Source organism: Amblyomma americanum, chromosome 4 (genome assembly GCF_052857255.1).
Source record: "Amblyomma americanum isolate KBUSLIRL-KWMA chromosome 4, ASM5285725v1, whole genome shotgun sequence".
NCBI lineage: Eukaryota > Metazoa > Arthropoda > Arachnida > Ixodida > Ixodidae > Amblyomma > Amblyomma americanum.
Genome location: NC_135500.1, coordinates 190,590,089 through 190,612,349, shown reverse-complemented (window position 1 = coordinate 190,612,349; position 22,261 = coordinate 190,590,089). Strand labels below are relative to the sequence as shown.

Sequence of the window (22,261 nt, the reverse complement as noted above, 5' to 3'; positions counted from 1 at the left end):
CTCACGTGTTATTTATATGAAAAAGCGTTTTCCTGTTCCTACCCATCACTTTTTATAGTGTATTTATAGTGTATTTTTATACTGTAGCACTTACGTGAGGAGGACCTCTACCAAACGTGTCACCAGACCAAAATAGAGGTTTATTCCACTGAGCATGGCAAGCTCGAAGTCACGTGGCTTATTGCCTTTTATCATCGTCTCCTTCCTCAGGTGGCGAAGTCGCTGGCGGAGAGGCGTCGCTGCTATTTTGCGCTGGCCTTTTATGATTGCCACAGCGGCTAGCCATAAGGCTGGAAACGGCTCTTATTCGCGGGAAGCTTTCGTAGCTGGCGCCATGCTTTGCTTTTCTTTTTCTCAAAAACCACTAATCCTTCGAACAGGGCCATAAACAGGAATATTGCTTTTGATTAAATTAAATGCGCAGTAACTTTAATTTCTCGGTAGGCACCTCATCCACGCCGCGAGAGAAGGAAGGTGGGAGTGGAAGAGGAAGGAGAGAAAAAGGTGCCCTAGTGGAGGGCTCCGGAATAATTTCTGCCAGCTGGTGATCTTTAACGTGGACAGGCATCGCGCAGCACACGGGCGCCCTTTGCGTTTGGACTCCATCATAATGCAGCGGTCGCGGCCGGGTTCGAACCCGGGTGCTCTGGCTCACAATGGAAACGCGACTTCGTTCACGGCGCAGTTCATATTTTCAACAAGAGTGAACATTTACTGCGAATTTCTTTTCCTCAAGACCGATTATATATGATTCTCGAGAACATTCGCGGTGTTCTGATCATCTGCCTGTTTAGTGCCATCATGAGTTGGAAACACGCAAAATTCTCGGACTTCACATCAACAACAGGGGCAATAATTCACACACACTACAAAGGCTCTGTGGCGTGGGTGAACACGTTTCCCGAATGATTGCTCGAACCACAGCCAAGAAACGCGGTGTGAAGGAAAATGACACCCTTCGCCTTCTACAGGCCTTTGTTATCAGCCGTATCATATATGTGACACCATATCTTCAACTCCAGAAACCTGATATAAAGCATCTCGACAGCACAATCAGAAGGGCCTATAAAACTACCGTTATCGGCGTCAACAGAGCGACTGCTCCATTTGGGGGTTCACAACACCATCGATGAACTCATCAAGACGCACTTCATGGCTCAAGTGGTCCGATCGGCAACTACACACAAAGGGAGAAGAGTCCTCAGTAATCTCAATACTGTGTGCCCCCCCTCCCCAACTTTCTTACTAAATATGTCATCCCAAGAGCTGGAGGGGATGCTTCAAAGCTACTCCCCTTCCAAGAAACATGCACTCGGTGTGCCACCAGGTGCGAAGACACGCAAGGGCAAAGAGAATCCAGAAATACCACGGCACGCAAGAAGACGTATTCTGCGTCGATGCCGTGGCGCTCCCGAAGGTGTACTAGCCATACCGGCGGTTGTCCACAAAAAGCAGATGGTCGATGGACTTACCGCAGTCAGCCACGACACAGCAACAGCAGAACATTTGGCTATAGCTTTCGCGGCCACACATCCCGCCTCGCAATACATACTCACAGACTCAAGAATAGCATACCGAAACTTCATTAAGGGTAGGATTGCCCCGCTTGTGTCCTTGATCCCCCAAACCAGACAAGCCTACGCTGACGTCAAGCAGCTGGTATGGATACCTGGCCACCAGGCTATAGAGGGGAACGAGCCGGCACATAACTCAGCCCGAGCTTTTCTCCCCTGGGACCCCGAGAGATGTACTTCGAAATTGGACCAGTTCGTTCCACTGACAACATACAACAAGATACTGCAACACCTCAGATTATAGAGGAGCAAGCATATCCCCCACCTTCCAAGAAATATGAGCAGACACGAGATTTACCTCCATAGATTACAGACTGAGACATTCCGCAGCCATTAAGTACTACTGAAAAAAAATTGCGCAGTAACACGAGAACTAAATTGATAAAAATGATGACAGGCGCTCAGCTTAGTCCTCCCAATTGGCTTAGTCCTCATGTTACTGCACAAAATTTTTTTCAGTATACATATCAATCAAGTAGCCCAACTTTTTGCTCTCCTTATGTCCTACACGCCACAAATCCTGGTTCAATCGAATAAAAATCCAGATTTTGTGTGGAGAAGGCAGCCCTTTACTATATGGTATGAGCCTGTCAAAAAAACCTAGTCATTTATATTACAACACAGCCAACGCGGGAGGTGGCGCTGTCTGTCTCGGACAAAGGACATCAACTTCAGCTTATGGAACGAGCAAGGCCAGAAGCCTACGCCAACGAAGTCCCGGACTAAGGACACCCCTATCCTCTTCCCCACCCTGTACCGGTACTACAAGAAATATTTCCATCATCATGAGGGACGGTGAAATTGCAGACCAACTTAGCCGTTAAGTCACCTTCAGCGATATGGTTCTGAAAAAAAAATGAACGAAAAGAATTTTTACAGCGCACGTAAACAGCAACTGATGCTACTAAAGCCATTGGAAGGATATCGCGCCTGAAAACTTTAAAAAAAGATTGCGCTCGTTGTGCTGGAAACTTTAATCGGAGGTACCCGTACCTTTTTCTGAGGTTTGCGCCACGTGGAAAAGGAGTGCGGTGCTCTCAACACTTTTCCTTCTCTCCACTTCCGTTTCTACTCCTGCGCGGCTGTCCTGCCATGGCTTTGTGATTGTTATAGCTATGTCAGCCGACCAATCGGCTCATCACGCAGCATCGTACTCTCCTCATGACCTGGAGAAGTAAAGTGTGGCGCTGCTTTGATCTATTTGACTCTTAGAGTGTGCCTTGATATCTTCGTGTGCAGCTGTACACATAGTATGTTCCAAACGCCATAGGTTTGTTTATGTACACAGTAGCTCCAAAATCAGAGAGATGCATCCAATGAAAACTCTCGGGCGAGCAGCATGATACATGCAATGCTTACACAAAGCTCATTCCCGTTATCGGAACAGCGCAAATACGCGGACGTGAAAGAGGCCACAGACAGCACACGGTGTTCTCATTTCACATCCACGTTTTTGCGCTGTTCCGAAAATGCTGAACCAACTCGGCCAAGCTTCCACCCACTCCTATTGTTTACACAATGGCCGTGATCTGAATCAGCATGCCTGCTCGTCATAAGAGGAAGTCAGAGGAGGAGGAGGAGGATAAACTTCTTTAATAGCAGAAAGTAGTTTAAACCTTGTATCCGTCATTTTCACCAGAGCTCTAGATGGGCTTGCCGTTACCAAGGTGCAGCTGTCATATTCATTTCTTCGCTCAGGACGGGACAATTGGACATTTATAGTGACAGTGTATACGAAAATTTCTGTGGTTCAAAGTAATTCACGAAGCGACTATTCTTTATCCTTCGCTTCGCTGTGCTTCGAAAAGGCCTTCCACAAGGATGTATCCATAGTGAATCTGACAAGCTTTCAAGAAAGTTTTTTCACAATCATCATCATAATTTACGTCCACTGCAACTATGACGCCGACGGGAGGCGAGAGCCGCTCCTTCTTTTCTTGCCTATCGTAGGTGGCGCTGTTCACCGCAGTGCGATGCGCGGAGCGCTCAACGCGCTGGACCAGACTGGCAGCGCGGCCAGATTCCGGCTTCGTCGAGCGTTCTAAATACCTGCATTTATTTGAGTTCCCGGTGCATGTCTCAGCGCCGATTAGTCATAAGCGAAACTGAGAACGTCAATCAATCAATCAATCAATCAATCAATCAATCAATCAATCTATCAATCAGTCAGTCAATCAACGTGACGCGGGGATCAGGATCAAAAACCGACAAAGTTCTTGTCCTGACAGGGACCGCGCTCCCTGTTACATTCTTGCCTGCAGCAGCAGAAGCAAACAACCGGCACCAGGAGCAAGCACAACTGCTCAAGCTTTGCAACGACTTTCTGTATACAAAAAAAGAAAATAGAAAACAAAAGCACAGTCGTATTTTAGGATGTTAATCTTGTAGGTCTACAGTGATTAATGTCTACAGTTTCAACTCGCGAGAGGGATCGACTATCGCACCACAATCATTAGAGGGGAATCTCGCGATTCTTATACGATATGCCCGAACTTTTTGAAGCAGCAAATATACTGATTTGCTCTTGGTGCTGCACCGGTAGACCTCTGATTGCGTCGTCAAGCACTGATGATTCGATTTTTCTTTTTAAAACTTTTAAGCTTGGACCTCACCTGAAGTATCGCGCCTGTCTCGTTTCACTTGTGCTGACCGTACGAGGCGTCAGCTTACTCCTCAGATTATTGTATTGTAAAATTTTTAACATTTTGAGGGGCTTTAGGCCATTTGCCTAAACAACGGCCAGAAGATCTTGGCTCCTGGCTACGTCTTCGGCCGGTTGGACGACCCTTGTCTGAGTCTCCGGATCGAAGCTGAGTAGGAGAGCCTCCCATTGTACCAGCGACCCCCGGGGAAAAAGTCTGACTGAGGTTCTGAACAAGCAAAAAAAAAGTACAACAAGTTTATTGCACATAATAATAAAAATAAAGTCTATTGCACATGGCATAATTCAGGGTTAAAAACGAGAGATATCACATTTACACGCTTCAGTCTAATTAAAAAGACAAACATTAAAAGCTTGCACACAGACAGTGCATCGCTCGGCACTAAAAAATTGGGAGGAAAGGATATCTCTTTCCACTAAATAAAAAAATGAAAACATTCGAGCTTGAAGTTACGAAAAAAATTCGAGGCGAGGGGGGGGGGGCACTTTGTTGACCTAAAGTGCGGTGAGGCGAAAACATTTAGCACGGTGTTGCTGCTTGTGTCAGTGATGTGTCGTTAAGATGTTAATTAATTTCACGATTGTTTATAAATCCTAAATGCTGGAGACACTGGGGGGCGTTTGGGAGGCATCCGTCTGATTCGACGCCTTTCCGCAAACACTCTCCAGCGTCCTAGACAAGAACTAGATATGTGTTGGCAAGATGTAGCATAGTCGTTAGCCCGCTCAGCTGCGGAACGGTAGGATGGTGGTTTGAATCCAATCTTGCAGAATGGTTTTTTTTTTATTCAGTAGAAGAGCCTAAGAGAAGGCCGGATGGTATGACGTCACTTCCGCTGTCGTGACTTCCTGTTGGCGGTGTAACGGACGGACAGGGTCTCGACCGGGAGTATGAGCCGTTAAAGGCTTTCGCCTTAATATGCAATTTAGAGCACCCGCCTAAGTTTTAACATTTTCATTCTTTTCAGCTTTGTGCAGCCAGAAGCAAGGCAGTGACGCTGTCTCGCTTTCTTTGCGCTGGAGTTAACCTAGCTGTCCGGCAGAGTTCGGCACTCATATTAGCATGTCAGCAGCGAAACACATCTTGCCATAAACGAGATAACATGCTGGTAGCTACGAAGAAAAAGATCCACCGTGCAGACGCCGCAGGAAACTGCGCTGGCGGTTCACTTCTCCCCATAGAACATACATGGAAATCCCCCTCGCACGACTGGGGCGAAATCTTTCTATTCCGATCCTCCTCTCCTTCGGGGCAAGCGCCAAGGGATATGCCTTGAAACCTGTGTGCGATTTTATTCACGGATATATAATTGCATCAGGTACATTCTTATGCTAGAATGTGAACACACAGCTTTTTCATTTCCGTTTTTTTATCACCTTTTTAATCCAAATTCGAGTCTTCATCCCAAAATAATCCAATTACTCCACTCTTTACCCATGTGTGCCTTTGTATCAGCAATGCACCCTGGCCAATCCCCCGCCGTGGATACGTGCCATTAAGCCTGAGGACATTATTATCATCATCACTGTTAACTACGCCAGCGGCAAACGCGTTTAGAAGCTCTTAACCGCGATCCGCAGAAAAGGAAAGCGCGAGCGACCGCATAGTCGCATCGAAAAGCTGACAGAAGCGCCGCGGCGGCCTTCGCAGGCAGCGCTTGACACAGAGGATCGCGCTTTCTCGGCGGATTTGCGGGCGCTGGCGTCACCTCTCCCTTGTAGCCACCACATCACTGCCTGTACACGTTTGACTTATGACGAGCAAACGCTACCTGCTAAAGCTTCATCACTTTGCTTAACAGCCTTCAATTTTGTTTGGTTAGTTTATGGGGGTTTAACGCCACAAAGCGACTCAGGCTATGCGGGACGCCGAAGTGGAGGGCTCCGGAATAATTTCGACCGCCTGGGGTTCTTTAACGTGCACTGACATCACACAGTACACGGGCCTCTGGAATTTCGCCTCCATCGAAATTCCTTCAATTTTGTGCCTGGCCTTATGATTACTTATTTCGTTCTACTTATATTGTTCTTGTTCTTCAAGTCACGATCTTGCACTTTCCCCGCTGTCGTGAAACGAAAAGTGCACAAGCAAATCATTTTTTATTTGTGGTACCTTCGGTGCATGCGCTGCTCTCGGAGGACGAAGAAGAAGAGGAAGTGCACGCATTCCCGAGCTCGCTCGTGTTGGTCTTCACGGGCAGCACGCGATTGCTTCGCCCAGAACGTGGACGTCCGTCTTTCCACTGCTTGGAGCCGTTCCTTTGCCTGTCTTCCCCATCCGTCCTGTTCGTGGCAAGGCCCTAACCACATCCGCCATGGACCAAGACAAGGAAGGCGCCGTGGTCAAGGTGGTGCAGGTCGGCTACAAGCTAGACGAGACAGTGCGGTCCCTGCCCGTCGTGCGCATGATCTTCGGCTACGGGCTCGTCGTCGTCTTCATGGCCATCGCCATCAACGCCGGAGAGGCGGTAAGAAGAGCCCGAGGGCTCCGTTCCTCGGCCAGCGTAGGGTACCTCGATGCAAGGACAGTGCCATCGAGGCACCCTGCGGATAATAATAATAATAACAATAATAATTGGTTTTTTGGGGAAAGGAAATGGCGCAGTATCTGTCTCATATATCGTTGGACACCTGAACCGCGCCGTAAGGGAAGGGATAAAGGAAGGAGTGAAAGAAGAAAGGAAGAAGACGTGCCGTAGTGGAGGTCTCCGGAATAATTTCGACCACCTGGGGATCTTTAACGTGCACTGACATCGCACAGCACACGGGCGCCTTAGCGTTTTTCCTCCATAAAAACGCAGCCGCCGCGGTCGGGTTCGAACCCGGGAACTCCGGATCAGTAGTCGAGCGCCCTAACCACTGAGCCACCGCGGCGGGTGCACCCTGTGGAAGAAATGGGCTTTGGCAGGGCATGTAATGCGAAGGCAATATAACCGCTGGTCCTTAAGGGTAACGGAGTGGGTTCCAAGAGAAGGCAAGCTTAGCAGGGGGCGGTAGAAGGTTAGGTGGGCAGATGAGATTAAGAAGTTTGCGGGCGTACGGTGGGCGCAAGTGACAAAGGACAGGGTGATTGAAGAGACATGGGAGAGGCCTTTGTACTGCAGTGGCGTAGTCAGGCTGAAGATTCTGGTGATGGTTACGATGAGGCAGTACAGTCGCTGAAAGGAAGGGGGAATAGCCAGACTGCAGGAATGAAGGCGCTTACCTTATGTTTAAACTCAATGAGCGCTGCATTCTTGGTTTACTGCGTGAATCACTCCGTTGAAGCCGTGTAACAGGGCGCGCACGTGCTTGGTGCTCCGTGCAGCACGTGCAGTGCCTCTTCGTGGTGGCCAGCATGGTGACGCTGTTCGTGCTGGAGCCGATACCGTACCAGAGCTCGTGCATGCTGCCTCTCTTCTTGTTCCCCGTTGCCCGACTGCTGGTCGCCCAGAAGCTCTTCGGCGTGTACATGAACGTGAGTCATCAAAGCGCCCTCGCTCTGTTGGGCCATCTGCAGTGTATTTAAATCTAATGCATCAGATCCACAACTGCGCCAAGTGGGGCAATTCAGATACGGCCAATTTTTCGGAAAACTGTATACCCATGAGAAGGGAAGACATTGTGCACGAATCGGAGCTCCTTGAGTTTATGTCGCATTGAGAGGCTCTGCAGCGCTGATATGCAAATATGTCAGCACTGCAGTGATACGGAATTGTTTAGAAAGAGATAAACGTAGGTGGTAATGGTTCGATTATCGCAGGCATATTCCATTCGGTCAATGTGAGGATGCAGTTAAATTAAACAGAAGAAAAAAATAAGAAAAATAATCCCCTACTCCTGAATCAGCATTATTTGTAGAACACCCGCAGTTGGATTTGTTGGATGTTGTTACACCCTCCTCCCTGCCCTCTGGCCCCCAGGAAGAAAATTTACCAGTGATGAACCACACTTGCCTGCCCATTTTGCTCTTCAATAAGTTCCAAGAAGCCACTCTGAATATGGGGCCGCTGTCCAACTGCCCCCTCCAAGATTTACCCATAAGCCTGCCTCTAGCAACGGGCAGGGCAGCGCTAAGACAGAGGCGCCACTTTCCTGCAGCTTCTAGTTTATATTTTGCATAGTTTACAAGGCGGTCAAAAGTTATCCGAGTGGGAAAAATTTGTCCGGTGCGCAACTTTGTCAGGCTAAGACACCAGTGAAGCGGTCCCAGCGGGATTGAGGCGGTCACGTGACACGTGTGCTTCCGAGCGGCGTGCACCTCTGGGCGCTGGTGTTCGCGCTCCACACGCGCTCGGTTTTCAAACAGCGCGCGGGGTGACCCGAATTCGTTGCGCCACAGTGCCGAGCGTAATCGCGCTTTTAAAATCTGAAACTTTGTATGAATATCACTAACGGGCAGCTACAAATAACTAGTTGCAATTAGCCAACTTTTTATAATTACCCTTAACCTTTTTCCGACGTCCTCCATATATGCTGCAGACCATCTTTATGCATCAATATGGCTGTTTTGATAATTACTGTCGGTCTTCGCTTAAACCCTCTTTGGGCTTCTATGGGCCAACCAACGGCGGGAATGCATTTCTACAGCAGTTGCACTCATAATTTCTCGCGTGCTCTGCATTTTTTTTTGTGCAGGACGAGATTCTCCGCTCCATCTCGTCGGGTCTGGTGGGCCTGATTGCCCTGAAGTCCCCTCTGAGCCGGCGCCTCTGCCTGTACCTGCTGTGCGTCACGGGTGTGCAGGTGGGCCGAGTGCTGGTCAGCGTCATGCTGCTCGTCTTCCTCGTGTCCATGGTGGTGGACGCCACCATGACCACGGGCATCCTGGCCGGATTCGTCGACCCGCTCATCTTCGAGATATACGCAAACAACCTGCGCATCCGATACGCCGCCCACATGCGCTCTGACCTCAAGGTGAGAGCTCCTTATCCGCATGTTCCCTTTAAGAAATCTGTGGTGCGTAGCGCTTAAGGAGGCAGGTATTTTCTGCGTTAAGCGAAAATTAAAAAATAAGCTTCTAACGGCTTATATCAAGAAGCGACTTAAGCCAACGATATTAGATACTTATGATACGTTTACTTGCGATGACCGTGCTTTTTAAAAGCAAGCTTTTGCATTAGGTTGGGCATGAAAATTAGTTAACCGAGCTACATATGTGATGCAACTCAGCCAATGATCAGTACAGGGTTAGATAGCCTTACTGCGGTCAAGAGGTTAGTTTCAAACGTTTTCAGTCAATCTAATTAGCTTCAACGTTGCCTCTCACAACCACGACTACGCAGGCTCCGGACGCCAGCGTAACAGAGGTGGACTTCATGTTCAAGGACACGGCTAAACACCGGTCCGCGTTGGGCACTACGGCCCGCATGGGCGACACCGTGCAATTGACGCAAGAAGACTGGGAAGAGCCAGTGTTCGCCCTCGACAGTCGGGGCAACATTCGGCAGCTGATCTTGTACGTCGATCGAAAGGAGGTGCGTATAGGCGACGTTTTCCAAGCTTCTCGCCGGATTCACCATGTGGCGCCGGTTTCCTCGAGATTTTTTTTTGTCCATAGCACTGTGTGAAGGAGTGACAGTGATGGCTCTGCCGTTTCCATTCAACTACCAACCTTTTAGGGGGTTCCTCTAAAGTCTCCCTTTCCCTGCTTGTATAATAGCCCACATTGCTGAGACTCACACAGATTACATTACCAAAGATAGTATTTAGTATTACAATTGCCCAGCATTCCCGTTGTAAAGGCAGCAGACCTGCACTGCATTCTCTGTTCACTGGTGACCGATTTGAAGATTGAGGTGGTGGCATTTTAAACCGAAGGCAACGCACTATTACTCCGCGAACTTAAGAGGGAGTTCCCAACATCGCAGTTGCGTTAAAACGAGACGCAATGTTCACAGCTCGAGCGCTCGACTGGACAGGGGTGGTGGGTGTCTTTAAGTGGAGCACTATACTAGTATTTATTCGTTGCACCTTTTCCGTTCTACTGTAGATTGCAAACTCACTATACAGCCCGTGTCTTAGCAAACGCGGCCCATGTTCCATATTATACGCGGCATTAAAGTAAGCGCAACTGTGGCACCGATTTAAGAGATGTCGAAATGTTTGGCAACCGCCTCGTTGACGACGCCGTGCATTTCATGCACTGAGAGGCTGAGGTGCCCACCAAGAAGTGAGACCATTACCACGCCTTTTATTTTCTGATAACCAATCATCACTTGGGACTCGTCCTCGTGTTTATCAGGTCGACCAGAACAGCGCGGGTGTAACCGAGTACGCAGGCTGAAGAGAGTCCCAGCCTCGCAAAATAAAGTTTCGAGAGCCCTCCCATGAGATTTCAGTGTGCACTTTGAGTTAAGAAAACAAGCCGAAACCGTAACTTTCTCACTACAAAACATTGTGAAATAGTTGAAAGTTTCGCTGCTTGTGAATCAGCAGTGCTCTAACTCTGAGTTCCTTCAACTCTGAGTCACGCTAGGATGTCAGTACACTTGAATGATCCCCAAGGATCGAAATTAGTGCTGAGCCTTCCACTGCATGTGCTCTGCCTGAGAAACTGAACTGTGACTTTGACACCGAACTAACTATAGTCTCGATTTCTACAGACGCGCCGTCTTGCACCTCTGGACTTTCGCGGTTTAAGACGCGTTCGTAGTATAATGTTGCGCGAACACAACTGTGCATAAAATGAGAGGATGTCGCGACCACTTCCATCGACGACGTGATAGGTGACGCATCTGCGGTAAAGGCCTGTTCAGGAGACAAAAGGTCATTGATTGCGTGGCCATAGAAATGTTCTCATAACTATCTCACTGCTGTTATTGTTCTCCACGCGGACAGGAAGCTCATCAGGTCCGCAGCGGCGCCGCCAGCCCATTGCCGCAGGACCTTGCGGAGAACCCTGACATGCGCCGCGAGCAGGTGACCGAGGCGTTGCGCACCTTTGGAGTCGACCTTAGCCAGCTCGGCCTCAAGCTAGAGTTGGAGGAAGAAGTGAGTGAACTACTCGTACTCATGTTCACCGGGATTCGAAAACCGAACCCGGGAACTCCGGATCAGTAGCCGAGTGGTTAGGGCGCTCGGCTACTGATCCGGAGTTCCCGGGTTCGAACCCGAGCGCGGCGGCTGCGTTTTTATGGAGGAAAAACGCAAAGGCGCCCGTGTGCTGTGCGATGTCAGTGCACGTGAAAGATCCCCAGGTGGTCGAAATTAGTGCGGAGCCCTCCACTACGGCACCTTTTCCTTTCTCCTTTCACTCCCTCTTTTATCCCTTCCCTTACGGCGCGGTTCATGTGTCCGCCGATATATATGAGACAGATACTGCGCCATTTCCTTTCCCCAAAAACCATTATTATTATTATTATTATTATTATTAATATTATTATTATATTATTATTACTATTATTATTATTATTATTATTATTATTATTATTATTATTATTATTATTATTATTATTATTATTATTATTATTATTATTATTATTATTATTATTATTATCACTCGTCGTTAGGAGAGTAACTCGCAGTGTTGGAACCTTTGGGCCCTAGCCTCATACTAACGTGCTCTAATAATACAAAAAAATTGGTGGTGGTTTAGCTCTGGTTAAACCTGGAGTGGCGTGATAGCTACAGCTGGCCGAGTGGAACTTGGTCCCGTGACTAACCACGTGATCATCCACGGCGCCGCGCCACCGGCAGCTGCTCCGCCCCACGTGACCAGCCACGTGACAGCATGGCGGCGCAGCCACAGGGTGGCGCGCCGCCACGCTGAAGGCTCGAAATGCTACCGTAATGTAGCTATCGCTACAAAACATCAAACTCCTGCCAGTTATTTAGTTTTGCGTGTTGCGGTAGATTGTGGTGTTTGAGATATTCGTCGGCTTCTGTGTGGGCTGATTTCTGTGCACTGCCCACCATAAGCAGCACGGTTAGCCCGTTCGTAGCAAGGAGGAAGTCTTACAAATGGCAGGATGAGGTCGAGTTGATGAACTGGGAGGAGGCTGGAACTGTGCCAGTATAGAGTATCGCCGCAGCCGGGGCAGTTTTAATGTGAAAGCGCAACTCCAGACAAACCAACCCCGAGCGAGATCTTGTCTCGTTTTGGGCTCCGAACTAACCCGAACTTACCCGAGTTAATCGGGTAAACTCGGGTTAGTACTGAGGGGCGTCGCGCAAGAAGCCGCCAATGGGAGTAGGGCGTCGCGCCACCTAGGTCACGTGACCCTGTGACGTCATCACAACCTGCCCACCGGATAGTCAGCAAACTGCCGGTCTTTGCAGATGGCGGTTAAATTAATGGTTGGTCACGAGAATTTGCTCGGGAAGAGCAACATGGATTGCACAATCCCTGCCGGTGACTGTGACAGGAACAGCCACCTGCCAGTGCAGTGGCGCGTGGCCTAACCGCTGCGCCACTGCGCTGGTAACGGTACGAGGACTCGCCGCCATCTGCGAATGCTAAAGAATGGCTAATTCTGCATATATGGGCATTAACCCACTGAACCTATCGCGTCATGTCCTTAAGGCGGAGCCTAGGTATCTCTTCCAATTAAAGAATAAACACATTGTTTCGTAGGTCTACTCGGTTTAACTATGTTAAACGCCTACTATTTTTTTCCGATGAAGTGAATCTGTTCACTTCCAAGCACCGAAGCGCACTCATGTCCAGGAAGGTGTTTGTAATGTTGACCATGCAATCAAATAGCGAATCCTGTTATATTTTAGCTTCATCTGTAGCTTGCTGCATTGCGTTGAAGGCAGAAAGAAAAATATGTAAAAAGACAGGGATTAAAAATAATTGTGTGGCCGTGCAGATCTTGTTCTTAATCACATCTTCTTTCCCGCCTCGTGGATCTGTATTTCTGTCGCAATATCCACTGGTAGCATTGGCATGAAATAACATGCATAACCTCATAAGCATGCTATTTCATGCCCGAGTAAGAAAAACCCATTTTCAGATAAAATATTCGTTCCTATGCTTACTAACTGGCAAGAGCATACTTCGGGTTTTGTGCGCCCATAGAACAAATTTGTTTTGAACGCGATAAACGTGTTGAATTTGCGAGATTACATTTTCAAACGCTTGTTTTAAATTTGCAAATTTTTCCACAGAAGCGGTGACTGAACGGCCGTATATCAACGATTTCGGCTTGACATGCTGCTAAATACACTGTATTACTTTATCAAAAAGTATCTCAGATATTACATTCGAAGTTCTCAGTAAAACATTATCATGTGTCAATACTTTTTGTTACCGCAGATAGTGTCTGGATGATGCTTTAAACGCGCACTGCCTCCATTTCTCGTCGCACCAACTGAATAAGAGTAAAAATATTCGCGATCTTTGAAATAATTGATAGAAGCTACATTGTTCTGCCAAGTTCCGTTTCGTTTACTCGGATAACTGAGAAAATAGATGGGCTTCGAGCATGATTTTTTTTTTCTCGTTCTTCAGCAGCAAAACAGACACCTACGCTGCGGAGCACCTTTGTTGAAAGTTTTCAAGCCATCTTTTAAGAAAATATAGTTAACATTAATTTTCTCATTCAAATACCGAGTGTACAATCAAGGAAATCTTAAGCAACCAAAATAGATTGCAGTCCAGGAAGTGGTTTAACTTTAAAAGTACGCCTTGTCCTTTATGAATTCTTTTTTTTCAACACGGGCTAAAGCACGTCAACATGCAGGGAGAAGCTTATATGAATTATTGGGCAGTGAGAACAGCGAAGCATCTGCGAATCGAGTATCATGAGTGGCAACTTCGATTAGGGCTTTCAGAACTGCTCAGTTGTGAGGAACGTGTGGTGGCTTAGTTGCTATCACATTCTGCTGCTGGGCGCAATGGAACACTCTTCGTCCGCACCCCAGGAGTCCATGAATTCATGTTGCCAGTAGCTGCGATACAGTATTGAATCCTGCACAAAACCCCGGCCCTACTGTCAGCATTGGTCTACCTAAAGTAAGTGGGCTATTTGATTCGTGCAGGTATTGTTTACCCAACTATGAATCCCGGATTGTGTCAAAGAATACAACAATTCTTCAACTACGAATGAGAATGCCTTGCACAGTGCGATCTTTTACGGACAAACTTGATAGAAAATGGGCTTTATATATGTCTACATCAAAAACTGCTCCCTTTTTTATATTGATACTTCAATTCTGGGCCCCACCCGAAAGACTGTTCGCATACGCTTTCGTACGCATCTACTGGTAACTGGCCAGCAGTGTGCGATGCCCTTGTCACACTTCAAAGCTGGAAACGAAGATACCCACCTAAAGACTATAGTCACCTATGATATCGAAAGTGGCCTGCTCGGCATTGCGCCAGCTAATCACAAACCGATTTAAAGTGCAGCAACGGCTGAAAATTTTTGTGAAGCTAGCTGCTCTTCCTCTCGTCGGTCGCCATCCAGCAACTGGCGGGAAACATTGCTTGCCAGCAATGAGAAGCAAACGCTTGGCGTTCGTTTAGTCTCCCACGTTGCGCTTATCTTGTTTGTTGTTCCACGCCCAAAGCAGGCCAAGAGCGAGGCGCCTGCGAAAGCACCTGCATCCCGATGCCCCCCATTGCCGCCTACCGAGTCCGAGGGAGATCAGAGCAAGGCTGATGGCAAGAGCGAAGTGAGCGAGAGAGGGAAAAAGGGCGCCAAGAGCAAGAAGAGCGACCGAGCCGCAGCTGACCGGAAGGGCGAAAAAAACGTTCTCGAAAGCTCCGTCTCCAAGAGCAAGAAAAACAGCGCCAGCGACGAAGCAAACGAGTAAGTGGAAACATTGCGGCAGGAGTGTGCGACAACTGCCCACTTGTTTTACTTATCAGTGGTACCCAAGCTAAGAAATCTGCGGCTCTGGAAGGTCATTCAGCATCTGTCACCGAATTTTGTAGCGATAGCTACATTACGGTAGCATTTCGAGCCTTCAGCCTGGCGGCGCCGCCACCCTGTGACTGCGCCGCCATGCTGTCACGTGGTTGGTCACGTGAAGCGGAGCAGCTGCCGGCGGCTCGGCGCTGTGGCTGATCACGTGGTTCGTCACTTGGTTGGTCCCGTGACCAAGTTCCACTCGGCCAGCTGTGGTTATCGCGTCACTCCAGGTTTAACCAGAGCTAAACCACCGCCAATTGATATCGCACGGCTGAAAAAATAAGAAAGGTGTCGCTGCTGAGCGTGTTGAGAGGAGTAAAGATTATCAACTCAAATGCGCGGCCTCTTTGCGATTAAAAGGAATGGATGTACAGCGTTTGTCAAAATTTTATAGTCCAAGAGGGTTTGCCTTTAAATCGTGTAGTGGGACTGTTGTAGCATATGTGGCAGTTCTAACCATCCGAGGGGAGGACCAGATAGCATCTCAGTTTCAAGGTACTTTGAGCGCTGTGAAGCCATAACGAGCCACGCGGCTTGGCCCAGAAGTAAACTCCCTGGACTCTAAACTTTCGACAAAGGCTGTATGTGGTTCGTAAAGGAAGTCACTTTGGGCTTTGCGCCCCTTGTTTCTGACTGCCTGAATCGTAGCGTTTGCGACCTTGTGAAAGCTTGCAAGCCGTTCATGAGCTGTAACTAAGCCGCTAGCGACGCTTTTTTTTTTACTTTAAGAAGCAAAAATAAGTCATATAGACTGGGAAGCGTTCATGGGCGGTCCTAAAACTGGTATGGCGCAATAACTCCGATGATCAGTATAAAGTTGAATATGGCACTTAGTGGCTGTTATTGAGTGCTTGAAAAGCACTTAATCGTGCAGCGTGGAAGGCCAAAAAGTGAAACTGACACCTCCTGTACCAGACTTATTGCCCCATGAAATAAATTTGATGCCGCCGCGTGGAAGTGATTGAATTAGCTTTCTCACGAACCGGCAAATTTCTCCTCAAGGCTATGGCTGTGAAAATTACGTTTTAGAGCTATACCGTTTCTTTCCTACTTGCGAATCATTCACAGCTAGTGCACGGTGAGTTCAAAGCATCAGATGAATGGATAATAATAATAATAATAATTGGTTCTGGGGGAAAGGAAATGGCGCAGTATCTGTCTCATATATCGTTGGACACCGGAACCGCGCCGTAACGGAAGGGATAAAGGAGGGAGTGAAAGAAGAAAGGAAGAAGAGGTGCCGTAGTGGAGGGCTCCGGAATAATTTCGACCACCAATGGATCCAACGATGAAATTCTTGCAACATCAAGCCGCGCAAGGATCATTATCGTTGTCGGCTTGCAATGAATTTCACCCACGAGGATGTTAACGGTATCCCTTGAAAACGTCTTTGCACCCCCTGAAGCAAGTTTCAACAATACCAATAAAATTAGAGATATATCATATTGGTGGTTGGCTAAATATTGTGCTGTTATGCTTGCACTACATAAACTCACGAGTTTATTGCCGTAATAAATAATTACAAAAAAGTACTATAATGCAAACAAATCGGCACTATAATGTAATTCAAGCCGCCTCGATGGCTCAGTGGTTATGGCGCTCGGCTGCTGATCAAAATACGTGGGTTCAATCCTGGCCGCAGCGACCGCATTTTGATGGAGGCGAAATGCTACAGACCCGTGTATCTGCGATGCGAGTGCATCTTAAGGAACCGAAATAGTTGAAATTATCCCGAGCCCTCCACTACGGCGTGAGACGTTAAGCTCCACGAAACCAAAGCCTATAATTTAATTCGTAGCACTTCACGAAAATTTTACCCTATTTTGTTTATTTATCTGTTCCCTAACGAAGAAGCTTAGTACATGAAAGAAGGCAAAAAGAGCTTCATCAAGCGCGCCGTGAATAACTAGCTGACTTTACCATAGCGGCCATAGCTATGTATCATAAATGCACCTCCTGCAGTTCACACATATAGCAATGGTAACACAATATTGTCACGGACTAGAAGACGACAAAGTGGGAAGTGGCGCGGCACGAAGCGCTCGCGCTAGGCCCACCGCCATTAAATCCTTCCATCGCCATCTGTCATGTAGTCCTGCTTTCACCTGCTTGCCGTCACGTGACAATATCATAGAAAATGGACACACATGTTTGGCACACACCAGAGAAAACTATAAAGGTACAGCAAAGGTAGTACCAAGACAACGTGTTTTGAAGACACACAAATGTTGTTCAGCAAAATTTCCGGAGTACCCGGGTTCGAACCCGACCGCGGCGGCTGCGTTTTTATGGAGGAAAAGCGCTAAGGCGCCCGTGTGCTGTGCGATGTCAGTGCACGTTAAAGATCCCCAGGTGGTCGAAATTATTCCGGAGCCCTCCACTACGGCACCTCTTTCTTCCTTTCTTCTTTCACTCCCTCCTTTATCCCTTCCCTTGCGGCGCGGTTCAGGTGTCCAACGATATATGAGACAGATACTGCGCCATTTCCTTTCCCCAAAAACCAATTATTATCCAACGATATTATTATTAAAATTTCTGCTTCCCAACGTCGTCCATGAAGCTGCTGATAACGGTCGGTAAATAGCGCTCGAATATTATCTGAGTTTGATTGGCAGTATAACAATAGTACAGGTATAGAAAGTAAGTGCTGTTAGGTTAACAAATTTGTCATTATACGCGCTGTTGGCTTCCATTGTCTTCAAGGTCCATCACTACACCACAAAAAGATGGCGCTGATGTCGAGGACGGTAAAAAGGCGGGCAGCCGGCAGAAACAGAAAGGCCAAGAAGCAAAGGCGGCGGTGTCCGGCAAGGGCCAGACGTCCAAGGCGCAAGACGAGACTGTGACCCACGGAGGCAAGGACAGCGGCAAGGAAGTGGACGCGAGCTCCACGCTAAAGACCACTGCGTCAAAGACGAGCAAGAAAAAAGCGAAGAAGAAAGGACTCTCCGGTGCTGCTGGTTCCTCGTTAGCCCCGCTAACTACTGGGGTGACGAAGAGCTTGAGCAAGAACACTACGCAAGAAGACTCAGCGGTGCCTCAGCAGCATGTGCAGTTCTCGCACGCGCTGTACTGGGACCGGACACCATCCGTCGCATCTGCTTCCAGAGGCGACGCCGAGACAGGTACAGTACCCTCAGTAAGTTCCCAAACCGCTTCGTGTGTGACCGTTGCTGGTTCGCCGGAGGGCGCTTCTGCAGTGTTCAAGGCACTCCACAGGTTTCAGACGAAGCCTACCCTGGAAGAGTAGAAAATATATGAAGGTCACCGTCCGTGCAAAGCATTTAGGCGGGGTGGTAAACATGCAGTGATGCAGGCTGTCCACAGTCTTTGAAGCGCTCCAACGCGACAGACAAGTTAGAAAACTTATGCCAGCTAACTGTTCTTGTCGTGCGCGACGGCTTGGAAGCTTCAAAAAAGTTCATCTTATAAAGGTGCACTAAACAGGAATCTGAAATGTCTTTTTACCAGGGAGCTCAATCTAAACTATCCGAGCATTCTTAGATACTTCGAACGATAGTCCTCTATGGCCGATTTTTCTATTAAATTGAATTATGCGTCCCGGCTGTTGCTTTTTTTTTTACTTACTACAGAAAAGAGGAGGAGTCAGCCAACGCGTGGAGTTCGTTCCAGCCACTCGAGTGGCGGCTTCGCTTTCGCTTTTATTTTCTTTGTAGGTTTCCGTGAATAAATAATTTCAGTCGCATACTACATAGCCGCAAATTAGGCCCACGAAAGTAAAAATACGCGTAGACTGTTTGCTTTCGCCGATCGGTACGTATCACTCCGCCGTAAGCAGAGCTGAAAGCCGTTATGTGGCTGGCTGGAAGGCACTCCACGCGTTGGCTGACTTCTCCTCTTTTCGGTGGTGAGATAAAAAACGAAAGGTGGGAGCCGGGATGTTTAATTCAATTTAATAGAAAAATTGGCCGCACATGTAGCTGCAGGACTATAATTCGGAGTTTCTAAGAATGCTAGGAGCGTGCATATAGAGTTTCCGTGGTAAAATGACGAGCTCAGAAACATCTTTAGTCTTTCTTTAAGAATGCCGGAACACTATGCCATCGAAGACAACACTTTTTTTCTCCCTTGCTGTTCGTCTGCAGGGTCAACCTCGGGTACTCTTTTCTCCAAGGAGCCGACACAGTGCTTCTATGTTACGGAACATCGACAGCAGGTCTACAGGAAAGGAAACCCTTCGGTGAGTGCTTCTCCCAGACTACGCCCGCATTCGAGCGCCGCTCGTGGCGGCAAGAAAGATGTCATCAGCACCGGCAAGCGAGCCAGCGACGACGTCGAGGACGATTCGGGCTCTTCAGCTGGTCGGAGCCAGTCGTCCGAACGGCCCCGTTTTGTGGACACGTCTTTCGGGGTCTCCGAGAGCAAGCGCTACTTCGTCGTGGACTTCAACGGCCGCGTCCCCAGCGGCCGACGAGAGAGGAGCCGACGTCACAAGGACGTCATGAAGTCTAAGCGGAAGCTTCTGCGTCGCAAGCGAAAGTCGACCGACCTGACGGCAGAGGAGCGCGTCAGGAGCGAAGGCGAACCTCGAGCGATCCTTCCCGACCATAGGGGCGACTTCGGAGGCGACTCAAGCAGAAGGACGAGGCGGCAACCGCGCGAGAAGCCCTGGGTGGAGAGGGTGGACGAGTCGGCGACGTACAACCCTTTTCTGGCGACCGACGTCTCTTTTCGCTTGAGGCGTTCGTTGTCCAAACCGGGGCTTCTGTGGAAACTTGGAAGATACTGCGCGGAGCGGGGCGACAGCCTGAGGAACCTTCTGCTCGCCCGACACCAACAGGTACAGTGGAACGTTTCGCAAAATAACTACTGTGGTTGGTGAGTCTAGGTTAACTGATGACGGCACAAACATGAACTTCTGAAGAATAGACGGCAGCGGTTTCTTAATAATATAGCGGTGCTAGCGACAATCCTAGTCGACAGTCCCTGCCTGGCAGTCGAGTTTCACTGTTCCTCTGGCTTTTTAATTAATTTAGCTGTTCGAAAGCAGGAGAAAAAAAATAGGGTGAGTTAACGATTATTTATTTTGGACGATATTATTCGGGCCAGAAAGTAATAATGACAAGGAAAACGATGATGCGCAGGCTGTCTTGACGACAAGGATCAGTGCCGCATTAGTGGAGGTGACAACGCTTAGTTCAAAATAGTGACCGCAAATCTTCCCGATTCGTCACGGCAGGACTACTTTTGCCTCAGGGGACACAGCATAAGACTTATAGTGTTTGTCACAAGTAACTGTGAATCTAGGAACTGTTGAATCCAAGTTATATGAGGTGTCGACACCGCCGGACCGAAAACGCTGGCAATATCGCTTCGCTACAGACAGCATGTTCCCCAGTGAACGATGTGCTTGGAAGCTAGTAGTTGGCACCATGTATGCTGAGCTTTCCGTGCTTATCATGAGTCAGATTCAGTCTAAATATACGTCCTTCGCGTCTAGGTTCATAGAGGTTTTCGAGGCCGTATGTGTCGTTAATTCATGCCTTGTTGCTCTAAACACAAGTAATTTCCATGTTCGGGTCATGTTGTGGGCTTCATATCCCCTGCTCAAGTGTTTAGGAATCCAAAGAAACCCTTGGGTTCCTCGTACTTCCATCCTTTTCGATGAGGAATGAGGCCTTCCTCCACAAGAACGCCATGGGATAATCCACATAAAGGCCCTATTGTCCCATCTGGCTCATAGGATTAGACCACCCGTTTCTGGCTGACCTCAACGATCTTCAAAAATCAGAGGGTTACGGAGGGAGCTTTTGGTTTCGACACACAACAGGCGCGAGGTAGACGGCCTACACCATTTGTTGCTTCAGTATAACAGAAAACAAGCGCAAGGCGAGTGGGCACTAGGCTTCTCTACTGCCCACCTGCATGGTCATGACTCCAGATGGGCCAGATGGGCCTGGCGGTCGATGCTCTTGATGTAGAGGAGAACGTGACAAAGCTATCGTTATTGCTGTTGTTTTTCCCCCCGGAGTTGAGTGCGCAGGGTCTTAATGCCATTCATGCACTCGTTTTTCTTCATTAATTTATTTCTCGTTTTCGGCCTCCTGCACCAGGTGTTTGCCACCGCAGACACGGATCGAGGGGCTGATCCGGAGACGCCATTAAGCCAGCTTGAGAATAAGGACCGCGACAGCCTCTCGAGTGGCGTAGACTGGCAGCCGGAGGAAGATGACGAGATGAAGAAGTCTTCGCGTCCGGCCGGCAAAGATCGGTCAAAGGGTGACCACGAGGGAGATCAAGGCGGCGGGGCGCCTAACGCGGATGGTGGAGAGGCTCTAGGCGGTCCAGGAACGGAGGGAAGTGCCAAGGCCCATGAATATGGACTGGGCGGAGCACGTGAGTTTCGACTGTTTTCAGCGACTGGTGGCATGAGTGTTCCGCCGCAAAATTAGACTCTTGTTGCTAACTCTGAATTGCGCCTAACGTTCAGCACAACTTCAGCAGAAGTTAGGCAAAAACTAGTGCTATAAACGCACACCTCTGTAGGTCGTTTATTCGGTTTACACTGAATGAAAAGTTCTTAACGCGGCAGCGTTAAGGCTGCCGTTCTGAAGAAAATTCGGTGTCGTCGGCGGTGTGAGCAAAAAAGCTGGTGGCCTACCTATCACCTAGGTCACGTGACGCCATCACAACCCGCCCACCATGGCGGGTGGCAACCTGCCCACTGAACAGCGAGCAAATAGAGGCAGCAATTAGATTCATTGCTGGTCGCTAGAAATTGCTCGGGAAGAGCAAACTGGGTCGCACAAGCTCAACGGTGACAGTGTAGCATCGCTTAACCGCTGAACCACGGCGCAAGGCGTGGTATGAGGACTCCCAGGGATCTATGAGTGTAGAGAATGACCAATTCCGCTATCGCGTCATACCCTTAAGGCGGAGGTTAAGAGTCCCTGTCACTTTTTTTTCTCTACTCCGATAACGTCATTGCTGCCCCTCTGAGACATGGCCTCCGCTTCTGCAAAATGTCCAGTTCTGTATTCCTTAGAATTTCCCATAGTGACCATTTTTTGCGGTGTTCTGAGGGTCGGAAGCGTGTCCCACAAACCATTGTATAAAGTTAGCATGATTTGGCAGTGAAACTATGCAATATACTTTGCGCATTAACATCAGTATAAACGCCCTTCTATATTGTATGATTGTTTCAGCAACTCGCATCGCCCGGTAGT

At 48.4% G+C, this 22,261-nt stretch overlaps 1 protein-coding gene across 1 annotated transcript in view; it reads left to right on the top strand.

The window, feature by feature from the left end:
- Positions 1–6,465: 6,465 nt before the first annotated feature.
- The window catches only part of LOC144129938 (uncharacterized), a 16,181-nt gene continuing 385 nt past the window's right edge, over positions 6,466–22,261 (top strand). The window contains exons 1-9 of the mRNA XM_077663994.1: positions 6,466–6,704; positions 7,544–7,693; positions 8,854–9,132; positions 9,501–9,692; positions 11,056–11,208; positions 14,734–14,972; positions 17,778–18,199; positions 19,181–19,875; positions 21,149–21,431. Coding sequence (XP_077520120.1) covers positions 6,552–6,704; positions 7,544–7,693; positions 8,854–9,132; positions 9,501–9,692; positions 11,056–11,208; positions 14,734–14,972; positions 17,778–18,199; positions 19,181–19,875; positions 21,149–21,431 — 2,566 coding nt within the window. The 5' untranslated portion in view covers positions 6,466–6,551. The remainder of the gene's footprint in view (positions 6,705–7,543; positions 7,694–8,853; positions 9,133–9,500; positions 9,693–11,055; positions 11,209–14,733; positions 14,973–17,777; positions 18,200–19,180; positions 19,876–21,148; positions 21,432–22,261) is intronic.